The following is a 12,347-nucleotide window of genomic DNA, read 5'->3' as shown; positions in this document are numbered from 1 at the left end:
TATAATACAATTAGATATATATTTCATTTTCAGAACATGCTCTCTCAATTCGCACAACATCTAAATTTTAAACCTGTCACACTCCCTAAGACATTTAGTTAATTTGAAAGGGCCCCCATATTCTGTCTAATGTTAATATTGTTTCAACATGAGGATGGCTGTTGAAATGTGACACTCAATTCTCAAGGAATACTTGCTTCAAGATTCAGAAAGGCCAAGAGTAATATAAAAGAGAGCCAATATAAGAAAGAGAGAAATAAAATGACAATGAAGTATGAACCCCTTCTCTTCCTCTTTTTGCTACCAACAACCAATTGGTAAGAAGCAACCCCATATTTCTCACTCATAATTCCAAATTGCTACCACCTGACATATTTCATTCTTTTTGAAGAAAACTCTGTTAGCTTTGGGCAGTATATCATCTTATTAATTCTACCTATCTTTAAAGTTGTGAACCAGTTTTATGACTATACATGTATGTGATGATCATCTAAACCAAATGTATAAGAAAATTGAGCACGCCACTGAGCTCTTGTCTTATGCCGGTGAAGTTTTTCAGTTTCATACACTGAATTTTTATTCATTCTTTTTGCTTGTTTTGTTTTTCTCAAACAAATATTTGTGTTATGCAGCTGCCTTGGTTCCCAATGGATATATCACCAGTAAATGAGATGTGGAATGTCTTGTACACTATATGGCTTGTTGTAAGTTTCAATTACCAACTCCTTTTTGGTTAATTTTCCAATTGAATGTAGTGTCTCGGACATTATATGGTCCTAGAGCAAACTAATTAAGTATTGTTTTCTCTATGGAAGATGACATAGGAATTTTATATAACATGCAGTTGATTACTTGACTCGGGTTCTTCTTATTGATAACTCTTGCTCACTATTGATACCAAAAAAATTGAAGCAGTTACTAATTCATGATCTGGCATGTATAAAATGAAAACTTCATTCTCGGTTCTACGAGAACGTTTATAAAAGCCTTTCATTTGCTTCTCTTCTATGAAATTTGATTTTCCCATAATGTATCCTAATTAAACTTGATATTTGCAGAATCTTTGAATCTATGCTTATTTTCAACTCCCTGAAGCATATCTTACGTCCTTTCTCATCTTTGGTCCTGGTTTTAATGTTCTGTTTTGTAAATCATTCTCTTTACGCTTCACCAGAAATTGAAACTTTTCCAAAACCAGTAACTCCAGGAAAAAATCATGTCAAAGTCATAAGATTTTTGTGTTGAAAGACATTTGTTTGTGAGCAACTAATACTTTGATCCTTTTGCAGTGACATGAAATGTAACATGCACCATATTCCCAGCCTCTAGCCCAAAAACTCCGAACTATGCGCCTGTCTCTCTCAAGTATTCTATAATGAAACATCACCCCTTGTCCATCCTGTGCTTGCAGTTTGTGAGAAGAAAAACAAATGCATCAAAGGTAGTCTCTATTTGTCATGGCATTGAAAGAGCACAAAGATAGATCGTATTTCTATCCTCTTACCACACACGAACACAAAGATAAAATCATACATGCATCTCAGTTTTTTTTTTTTTTTTTTTTTTGATAAAGTAAATTAGATTCATTAAAGAGCATCAAGAAGATGCAAAGAGTACAAAAGAGATAGGATACGTAGCTCCATTACAAAAGCCTATGCTACTATCGTGGAGCTAATAAAATCCACAAAACTATCAGCACTGTTAACAAAGGTGAGATAGTTCCAACTAAACAGATTAACTAAACATGCAGCCTTGAGAGAGTAGAGTGGAGTTGAAATGCCATCAAAACACCTTCGGTTCCTTTCTTTCCAAATACACCAAAAAATTACTGCTGGCACCATTTTCCTGATTTATTTGATGGATTTGTCAACTCTCCAAAAATACCAACTTTCAAAAGCTTGCTTTATTGATTGTGGCATAATCCATCTGAGACCAAAAGTAGTGTAGAAGAAGTTCCAGATTTCTTTTGCAACTGAGCAGTGGAGGAATGGGTGGTTTACATTTTCTGACCGTTGTTGGTACATGTAGCATCTGTTAACTAGTGTAATGTTACTCTTGATTAAGTTATCTTGAGTGAGATAGGCCCCATTTAGAGACAACCATGTGAAGCAAGTCACGTTGGTAGGCACTTTAGTTCTCCAGATGTGTTTCCATGGCCAGTTATCTATATTGCATTCTGATCACAGAAGTGAATGTAGCCTTCTTTGACTGTGTACTTGCCTCTTAGAGTTTCCCCAAAAAAAATTGTCAGGCTGTTGATCATCGGTGTTATGACCTTCTAGGGAGCTTAACATTGTGAGTAGTCTGTTGACCTCTCAATCCTGCAAATTTCTTCTGAAATGTGGGCACCAAGTGCCATTTTCTCTATTTTGAGAGACAGTGGAGTCTATGCTTAGAGCAATCTGATACATACTGGGAAACATGTCTTCAAAAGGTGCATCTTAGCTAATGTCCTAATACATGAACTAGGTAAATCGGATGAATCTGGTTTACTTTTTCCAACATTGACAATATGGACATGAGCAAGTAGTAAACCTCATTCATGTCACTGTTGAGCTAGCAAAATGCTAGAAATTGCTCTAAAGAAGCAAACATTTCATAGAATAGAACAAGGTGCAAGGTAAGGACAGGAATTATCGAATGTACTATAAACGCTAGAAAAACACATAATCTTTTTTACAATGTAGAAAGTGGTTACATGGTGATGGTACAGAAAAATAGAGCACTAAAGAATATCAAATAATTTAACTCTATCTGTTTGTAAATGGTCTTTATTCTCATACAAATCTGAGATCACTATGAATTTGAGAAATCTACATAACAAAAATGAATACACCACAGTAGAAACACATTGGATACAACTCCTGAAGGAAAATTATGGCAGCCATTCCACCAGCCCTTACGAGTATGCAGATGAAACTAATATTTGCCTCGAACAAGTATTACCCGAATCCATAAGAATGGTCGGCGTCACTGCTCAGGCAATACTCCAATCAGTTCTATCAGCAGTGGGAGTGAATCAATCCAAAGATAACTTACTGAGACAGACACTTGGCATTTATCCAAACGAGAGGCTTCTAAATAAATGCAAAGAAGAAGGCTGTAGAGAGCATCAGCGTCACCACTAACTTTAGTGAAGAAACCTTCCATAGGGTACCAGCATTTGGCATATATGGATATGAATCAGGAGGCGGCATGACACAGTTATCACCATTGAAATAAACTCTGCGGGGAAAAGCCCACCCCTTGTCAAAAGTAAAAGTCGATAAATCCTTGCGGAATAGAAGCTCTGACTGGACATTTCCTAAAGGACCCGCTTGCATGAGCAGATCGTTGTAGAATTTCATACCCCATAACATGGCAGTGTCATCTGTAAAAAAAAAGGCCCAGGAGATTAGCCATATCCTCCAATCTCTCAATTGATAGGGCAATCTAGGTAAATATCTTCAATAGCATAGTATTGCCAACCAAAAACATGACACAAGATTCTGAAATGAAATTCTTCTTTAAAAGTAGGGAAAAGATACTTTTGGAAATCCATCTAATGTCTTTAACACTAAAGTATTAGCAGCTAGCTCTTTGGATCACGAATGAAACAGTAGCAACTGGTTATGAGAGCTTGTATAGTTGTATAACAATAGAAAGAGAACTTACTTATTGCTCCATAAGGTGTTAGTGACTTGTAATTGAAGCTGAATAACTGAGTCAGGTTGTCAAAGTTGGGATGCTGGACAACTAAGTTCCATTGTGTATAATTCATATTGTAATTGAAGTTAGTTATAGTGACCTTCACTCGCCAATACTCCTTGTAGTTGAGTTTCACATGCCAATGAATTCTAATAGGGCACATATGATTTGTGCACTGAACCAAAGGAGCATAAGTATTCTTCTTTCCATGGTCTGAAACAACTGAAGCTAAGTGCGGTTCGTCTTGACTGCGTGGAGCAAATGAAAAAGGAGCAGGAAGTAAATAACCAAAGCTTTTAGAAGTGATAAAAAAAATGGAGGAAAAAATAAAGCATGTTTTTGCAGGACTTACTCTACACAATTTCCATGCTGAGTGCCATTCTTCTGGCAGCCACAAGTGCATGTTGGACACGGTACAATTGTGTCATTGTAGAAGGATGAGATAGAGACGCAGCATGTGGGAGTTTTTTGAGCTAGGAACTGTGAGTATGTGCACGTGACATTCCAAGTCACTGTCATTAACAATATAAATAGTTAGAAATTAATCTTCAATGGCAATTATAAGGAGAAATAACAGACTTAAAAGAGGAATTCCAGAATTCTCATTTTTTTCATGGACAAAGGAGATATCTCAACAATTAACTTACTCATGGCTTGTGTTACTCGTCTCCCATCTTGAGTAACGAACTTAGTGGGTTTAACAATTTTAGCGGGTCCACAAGTATAACCAGGCCCAGGTGCCTTTAAGGTGAAGTTCTTAGGAACTCTAACTGTTTTATTGGTTGTTCCGGCAGCACCAACACTGACTTGGAATGAGCTAACAGCAGTTGCAGTATCTTGGCCCCATGAGTTGATCACTCCTCCCTTGCAGCAATTTGCAATCTGCTGGTTGTAAGGAGTTCCGGGCAGTAAGTCAACAACGGTTGGATCCTTCTTGCAACAATGGGGAATGTTTCCTTTAAATTTCGAACAATCTCCTTGCTCTGTTGTTTGAGCTCCCATCATGTTCCATATTACTTCCTTCTTCGCCCATGTCCATCCCAGAGTCCAGCCTGGTGCTTGAATATGTCTATATTGCTGGAAGTTGAACATAGTCACAACAGCCTGTCCGTTGCCAATGATAATGATCAGAAACTTCCAATTTGTTCAATACTACTCCAACAAGAAGAAGTAGAGGTAAATGCAGACTAAAGCATATATAGAACATGACACTGAAACCTAAAGACTAAAGAATAAAACAGTTTGCTAAAGAACTTAAAAAACTTTTTTCTATGCACTACACGCAATAACACTGGAAACAACTAATGTGTGGAAAGGCAATTCTTAAACAAACTCAGAAACTGCAGTGCAACAGATGCAGACTGGTTTTAGTCCAAAATGGTTTTCAAAAAACAAAGGGAGGGGAAGAGAGAGAGAGAAAGAGAGTGCTACTTACAACATATCCATCCGGCGTCCAGCTGATGACATCCCATTTTATTGTGATGTTGCCATTGGGATCAAGTGCATCGAAGGCATCTAGAAGAAAACCAGAAACAAAATTATAATGTGAAAAATGTGAAAAACAACAGATCTTTACCCTGATGTAGTAGAAAAGGGTGAAATGAATCCCATATCTGATTCAACAACATAGAAAATGAGAAATTTTTAAGGAGTTCAACTTTCTGTAGACTATGTAACAAGTTGAATATGGTTGTATATTCAGTTCAAACTTTAAAATCCTAACCAACGTGGTAAAATGCAAGTTGTGAGAATGTAACCCCTAAATTCTAACATCAGAACATCAATTGCAACAAAATGGATTCTCCGATAGAAGAATATAGTTTGGACTGGATCCATCATTTCCAAATGTTTTCCAGGGCTCGTATTTGACCAGCGATCATAGTTGACATATATCTAGTACAGGCACGGAGCCAAACTGTTACGATCTTCTTTGATCTTGTCTTTAGGAGAATGCAGAGAATTCAATTAGGATAGCACATTGACTAAAGATAAGAATACTTTTAGCTTCCTATATAATTGTGAAGCATAAATTAGAGTAAAACCCAAGTGAAAGGAAAAATGAGATTGATCTGAAATCCTTTTCAGTGAGATTTATCACTACCTACCGGTGTATCTTTAGATGCTCGCTCCCTCTCTTGGGGGATGGGGAGGAATTAATCAGTAGAAAACATTAAAGATCTAACATTTAGGTTCAATTTGCCCAAATCAAGACCCGATATAGTTTACTCCTCTGGATTTAGTTTGGCAAGAAGCAGATCAATCTTTGGTCCAGTATGATTTCAGTTCATTAATCCCAACAATAGAAATTAGATGTAATGTGACATTAAAATCAAACATGATATGTGATTTGACATAAAAATCAAATCTTGATGTTAAAAATCACAAAAAAAATTCTAATCCTCCAAGAAATGCCATCAAGAACTCTCAGTATTACCGAATACTTCAAATCCAAACAAGCAAATCAAGAACTAATTAAAACCCATTTCACAAAAAATTAAATGGATTGCAAAAAAAAAAGGGTATAAAGTCATGAGCAAACCTGTCGATGAAAAGCTGAAGCAAGACAGCAAGAAGATTAATAATACTGCAGTAGTAGTAAATCTAGGAAAAGATCTGAAGAACTCCATAAGCCCCTTGTAGCTGCTATAGATTTTCTTGTGCTTTTTCTTTTGGGACACTCTCTGCTTAAGATCTGCTAAAATGCTACTGAAAATGGGCTAAAAGAGAGGAGAAAAATCTTGGCGGTGAGTGGCAGCTGGAACTGAGCTCACATGGCAAGTTAGTCTATTGAGAGTGGACTTTAATAATGTCTTTTTAGACAATAACCACCCACTGGCCGCTGTAATAAAGCTTTTTATTGTGTATGTTGTTTTCATCCAAAATTACTTATTTGCTCTTATTAAATGTAAGTTTCCATTACTGAATTATCGAAAATGATTATAAAGTAAATAGTAGTAGTAATAAAGTTAAAATTGACTTTACATATTAGTAAGTATATATAAAAATATTAGGTTTTAAATAAAAACTTAAAATTTAAAATTAAATAAGAATTCTTACTATGTACATTATATTATGTAATAGTATTATTTTTATTAAAAGAATTTACTTTTACTCAATGAAGCGATGCCCCTTTAAGATAAGACAGGCTTATTAAAACTTTGAGGGTCTTCTTAAAATGATAATTAGAGACATAATGTCTGCGTGTGTTATTCGATATTCTTTTTTCTTACAAAAGAAAAAACTAAATGGACCCTGAGGGTATAATTCCTTAAATAAAAGGTGAAAAAAATACTTCAATAAGCTACTTTATTTAAAACTGAATAGAGTAAAACAAAGCCCCAATCGGATATTGGAACCAAAAGTGTACTTGCAAATTATAACTATAAATGATAGTAGTACTATAGTTTTGAGTGTTCTCATTTTTTGTAATTATGTTAGTTTAGGAACAGAGGCGGCACAATACTACATGTGACGTAAAGAGAAAATTTAAAAGGAGGCCTCAAAAAATATTCGAGGTTAAGAAATGCTTTTTCATATCTAATTCTTTGATAATTTTATTAGCTTAAGATTGAAAAATTGTCTAAAAAGCACTTAAAGAATAGAAGAAGATTCTACAAAATCATAGTTATAAATAAAATTGATTCAAGTTGAAGTGCGTTAGACAAATTAAGAAGTTGAGCACATCCACCATGCGTGAGGTAACAAAAAAGAATAATAAAAAATACGAAAAAAATGCAAATTAATAATCTACACTTTTTAGTATAAACTTTAAAAATTGACAACAAATGATTAAAACTAATTTATTTATCACTAATAATAAATACATAATTATTTACATTATATATAATTTGAGTAAATTTGGGGCATTAATTTTATGGGGGCCGAGCCGCCACTGTTTAGGAAAGAAAAAAAAAAGAACTTTCTATCAAATTGAAGTGTATGAATGTTTATACCTAAAAATAACAGTCCTGTAGAATTCAATAAAGAACATAAAAATCGGAAAGTAAACAAAGTGTCATCTTCAATGGTTAAATTTTGCAGCTATCAACGAAATCTCTATCTGTCTTAATTGCCAATGTATTCATATAAAGAATGCAATTGTGTTCAAAAATTAAAGAGTCGCCCGTCTTTTCAATTCGTTGCTATGGCTGGTAATTTGCAAGCAAATAGGAGGAGTGTGAAGCGTCTGTGGCAATACAAGGACTTTTTAACCCGTAAAGAAAAGAATCTTCTACTTAATACATATGGAAATAACAGTTAAATATCTAAAACTTCTTTAGCCTGATGGAGTACGAAATATTTGAAATAAACGTTTACATAAAGAGTTTAATTTTTAAATAGACTATAGATAACGGTTTCTAATAGCCTAACGATAAAGTGAAGAATACATAATGAGTTTAATTTACATCTAGTCTTCTATTACATATTCTTTTGATGGAGGTCTTATATTGTATCCTAACAATAGATTGAGAACATGTTTTTTATATATGTTTTATATATATATATATATATAACCAGTTAAATTATAATAATAGTAAATTAATTTCTGGAAATAGATATTCTAAAAGTTTCAACTAAATTAATGATATAAAAATATTTTACAAATGAAAACATATAAATTAAATTCTTTAGATAATAGTAGTCGTCGGAGTAGTAATTAAAAAAGACAGAAAAAGAGCTGTAGCCGTAGAAGAATTGTCTCTTAACAGCTGCCGACGGTGGAAGTGGGGTAGAAGGAAAGAGAAAGACAACCCAACTAACCAAGATGGAGCTGACGACTTTAGTGTCTAGGCGTTCTATTTTTTTATAACCAAAGTGTATCTGATTTGTTTATGGGTCCCACTATTAATTTTACGGGTATTTATTATTTTTCATCTGTATAATATTATTGGGTAGCTTTGTTCTTTAAAATTTGAACGAATAAAAAAAAATCACCTGATAATTTTTTTGCCTCCGCTAAAATTAAACCTGAAATATTATAATTCTCAATACATTTCATTGCACTAGGTCACACCCTTCTTGTCGTTCCGTTTGGTTTCTTTTTACTTTTTTTTTTTTTTTTGTTTCAATAAGTTTGTGGACTAAAGAAAATGGCGTATTTGCGAGTGTCGGTGTGAGCACAAAGGCCACGCGACAATGAACAAAGAAACAAATTAAATACTATACCAAATCATGTGGCGTCCTACTTAAGATTCATCAGTGTGCCAATTAAAGTAAGGTACTAAAGCATTGTTTTAGAAAATCATTATGCAAAAATTGTTTTATCTTTTCTTGGCAAAAATATTGTCATCCTTGAAGTATGTTTTTTCCCTTGTTTACTCAAAAGATATTAAAACCTTTTTGAAACAAATCAATCAAAGATGAAGGGGTAAATCGTAGCTGAAGATAATAATCTCTACAATAATAATAGGTAAAGAGAAGAGAGTTGCAAAGTTTCTTTTTATTCAAGATTAGTAAGTTTCCCAGAGTATCACTGACCCTTCCAAGGTTTTTTGTCTCCCTTATATATTAGAGAGAAACCCTTCCGAATTGTAAGAAACAAAATACAAGGAATATTCGGCGGAATATTTTTAATGTCCCCTAATGGGCGTACACTACAACAAGGGTCGTACAGTCTCTTCTTTCTCCCTAGGGTCGCCTTCCTCGGGACGCCGATTTGAAGGTATCCGGTCATTTGTCGTACTCGTCATAGGTCGTGGTTGGTCAAATTTGGACCAATACAGTCAGTCCCTCCGCTTGTCGGGGTCGCGACCGGTCGCGTCCTCGATGAGCAGACTTCATGCGTTCTTTTGGAGAAATTTGACATGTGGGAACGTTACGACGTGGCCAATGGGAGATGGTCATCATGCTCGGCGAAACATCGTGTGGTACACTTTTCCGGGAAGTGATGTCAGATTTACGTGTGTCATCATTATGCAGGTTTTCGAGGCAGGGACCGACGGCTTGGTGCTTCGATTCTTGCGCTGCTTTAAGACCTGTCGCCTCGATTCTGGCGCCACCCAGTCCTATGAATAGGTGAAGGGTTTGATTTTTGAAAAACTTTAGCCATTCCTCTCTTGAAGACCCCTTTCATTCTTCCTCACTTGTTCTCATATTCTTCTGTTCTTCTTTCGTTCTTCACCCGAGGCTTTTTCTTCCTTCCTCCTTTCGTGTTGATATTCTTTTAAGCGATATTTTGCCAAGGTCTCATCGCTCTCGTGAAGAGGTTCCTGAAGCCACCCCGTCATCCACGGTGCCTCCTTCTGATAGCGGAGATGTGGTGGTAAAAGAGAGTGACAACCCTCCTATGGTGGAGGAGCTACTACCGAGGCACCCCTTATCCTAGAGTGACTTCCTCAAAGATCCACCTCCTACCCCGAACCCCGTATTTTCTGAGACGGAGCAGGTCCATATCGATGCCCTTCGTGTAAAGTATTGCATTCCTGCTCATATAGAAATGGTTCCAGCAGGGAGAGATTATGTGGACGTCCACAAACCTGGGTATTGCGCTTTCTATGAGTATCTTTTTATGATCGGCTATACCCTTCCTCTCTTCCCCTTAGCGGAAGAATTCTGCAGGTTTTACCAAGTTTGCCCAGCACAACTTTCGCCATACACGCTCAAGGTGCTTCTGATGTTGACCAAGTATGCAGAGTTGGCGGAGTGTAGCGTTTTTGTCCACCACCTTTTGCACTTGTTCACGCCTGGCTTCCTCAGGGGTACTATGGTGCATTTGAGGCTTCGTGGCACGAAAGGGCTGGTGGTAGGGACGGTTGACCGGGCGAGCCGCAAGTTTTGGCACAAGTACTTATTTGTCAAGACTGAGCACATTGTTTCTGACTCCGCCAGATTCCGGAGCAGTGGAACAGGGCTCGTGAGTGCCATCATTCGTTATGTTCCCCTTTTTTTCTGTATTCACTGTAAAGTTTATTCGCTTGCCGTTTTGCAGCTATGGGCCATCCACCTCGCCCCATTGCGGGTATCAGAGATTGGGTAGCCCGCCTATTGCCTCATGCAGTAGAAACTCAAACTTGGCCCGCCTTTGTGCAGCGTTATAGCCCTAAAGTTTCCTCAGGTAAATGTCTTACTTACTACTTCGTTGGCCATGCGACCTTACTTAATGGTATGACCCTTTGTGATGATAGGTCGAGGAGCTTCCAGGCGGAGGTCACCAGTCCCCGCCTTTCGACAAGCCGTTGCTACTACAGATACGTAGTTTGTCTTGAGTGAGTCTGTCCAAGAGGGTCGTCCTCAACCTATTCAATTAGGAGATCCGTCTTGAGTCGTGGCTGCGAGGGAAGAGGCTTCTTCGGTACCGGCCTCATATCCTTTGGATGAATCCTCTAACGGGGATGAGCCATTGTCGAGGAAAAGGAGGATGCTAGAGCTGGGGAAGGGCATGGCTACGGACGCTGATGGAAGCAGGTCATCCCGGACAGCCTATGTGCCCGTACTCATGGCTGATGCCATTTTGTCAGAGAGGTCTACCCAAGTGGAAGGAGTTGGCCCAGGAGCTGGTTTAGTGCGCTCTGTTGAGGGTGGTGCATTCGTCCAACGTTGGAGGGCATCGTGTTGAGGGTGGCGACTCAGGTTCGGATATCGACCCAGAGGATGTTAATGAATTTGTGGGTCGCCATACTCATGTGGAGGTCAGGATGGACGGATCCGACCATCATGTGGTCGTTTCGGGGAACTACAACGTGCTATTGAACAACGAGCAGGTGGCGTCGGCTCTAGCTCTTCTATGTGCCGCTCTTGAAAGCGAGATGCTTAGGGCGATGAGCGACGTGGAGTTATCTCAGAAGGTCGCTAGTATGGCCCTGCAGGTAGGTGTCTTTCCTTCTTTTTTCGTCGTTGGTTGGTGCGGTAATCGTCGTTTTGTATTTTGTTTCTAACTTCTGCCCTTCTCTTTTTGTCAGACCCTCGTCCTGGAGGTTGAGAGAGAGCGTCGAGAAAGAAAAAGGATGGGCCTTTATGAGAATATGTCGTCCAAGTATCAGCAGTATCATGCTAAGCATTGGGCGATGGCTGACATTTATCATCAGGACCTTGAGTTTCAGGTATTTCGTGACGGGCTCAAGTAGCGGGAGGACCAGTTGGAGCGCAAGGTAGCGGAGTTGAGGGAGAGGGACGAGGAGCTCGTGAAGGTTGTCACCCGTAATAGTGAGCATGAGGCCTTCCTTAAGGCGAAGGAGGATGAGCTCGAGTTGATCAGGGGGTGACGGCCGAGAATGCCGACCTACAGGCGATGGTGGCTGACTTGACCGCTGAGTTGAGTACTAAGGCAGTGGAGATTGAGGTCCTTAAGGGCGAGCTGCGTGTTAGCTCTGATAAGCTGACGGCGACTATTTTTGAGTCGGTATCTTTGGAAGATGCCTCCGCATTTCCAGGACGAAGTTGACTGAGGAGAAGGAAGCCTCTGGTCGTCGGGTTGCAGGGCTCGAAGGGCGTGTCAAAGAGTTGGAGGAAGAGCTGGCTGCACTAAACGAACAAATGGCCTCGCTAAGGGCAGAGGATGCGATCCGACATTCTAAGCCTTCTACGTCTCGTGCCTCAGCCGATCTGGTTGTGCCCCATTATTTATACGAGTTGTGGGTCTATGCGAAGATTAGGCTTGATGTGTATAAGGCTTTCTACGCCGAGGGAAGGGCTACTTAGGCAGAGGTTCATGCTGTGCACGC

The 12,347-nt window shown here is 38.4% G+C and overlaps 1 protein-coding gene and 1 long non-coding RNA gene across 2 annotated transcripts; one reads left to right on the top strand and one right to left on the bottom strand.

Annotated features, from left to right (window-relative positions):
• Window positions 1-404: 404 nt before the first annotated feature.
• LOC142179459 (uncharacterized) lies at window positions 405-1,428 on the top strand. Its single transcript, XR_012707631.1, has 3 exons — window positions 405-545; window positions 633-704; window positions 1,290-1,428. It is a non-coding gene; the product is annotated as an uncharacterized LOC142179459 (long non-coding RNA).
• A 1,195-nt stretch (window positions 1,429-2,623) lies between these two features.
• On the bottom strand, window positions 2,624-6,519 carry LOC107820798 (protein COBRA-like). Its single transcript, XM_075249605.1, has 6 exons — window positions 6,227-6,519; window positions 5,123-5,202; window positions 4,335-4,791; window positions 4,040-4,199; window positions 3,655-3,935; window positions 2,624-3,370 (listed from the first exon to the last, which is right to left on the bottom strand). The coding sequence occupies exons 1-6, from the start codon at window positions 6,312-6,314 to the stop codon at window positions 3,078-3,080; spliced, it is 1,359 nt and encodes a 452-aa protein (XP_075105706.1). The 5' UTR covers window positions 6,315-6,519; the 3' UTR covers window positions 2,624-3,077.
• Between the last annotated feature and the right edge of the window lie 5,828 nt (window positions 6,520-12,347).

The sequence above is a fragment of the Nicotiana tabacum genome, chromosome 3 (genome assembly GCF_000715075.1).
Source record: "Nicotiana tabacum cultivar K326 chromosome 3, ASM71507v2, whole genome shotgun sequence".
In the NCBI taxonomy this organism is placed as follows: Eukaryota; Viridiplantae; Streptophyta; class Magnoliopsida; order Solanales; family Solanaceae; genus Nicotiana; species Nicotiana tabacum.
This window is presented reverse-complemented; position numbering and strand designations above follow the sequence as displayed.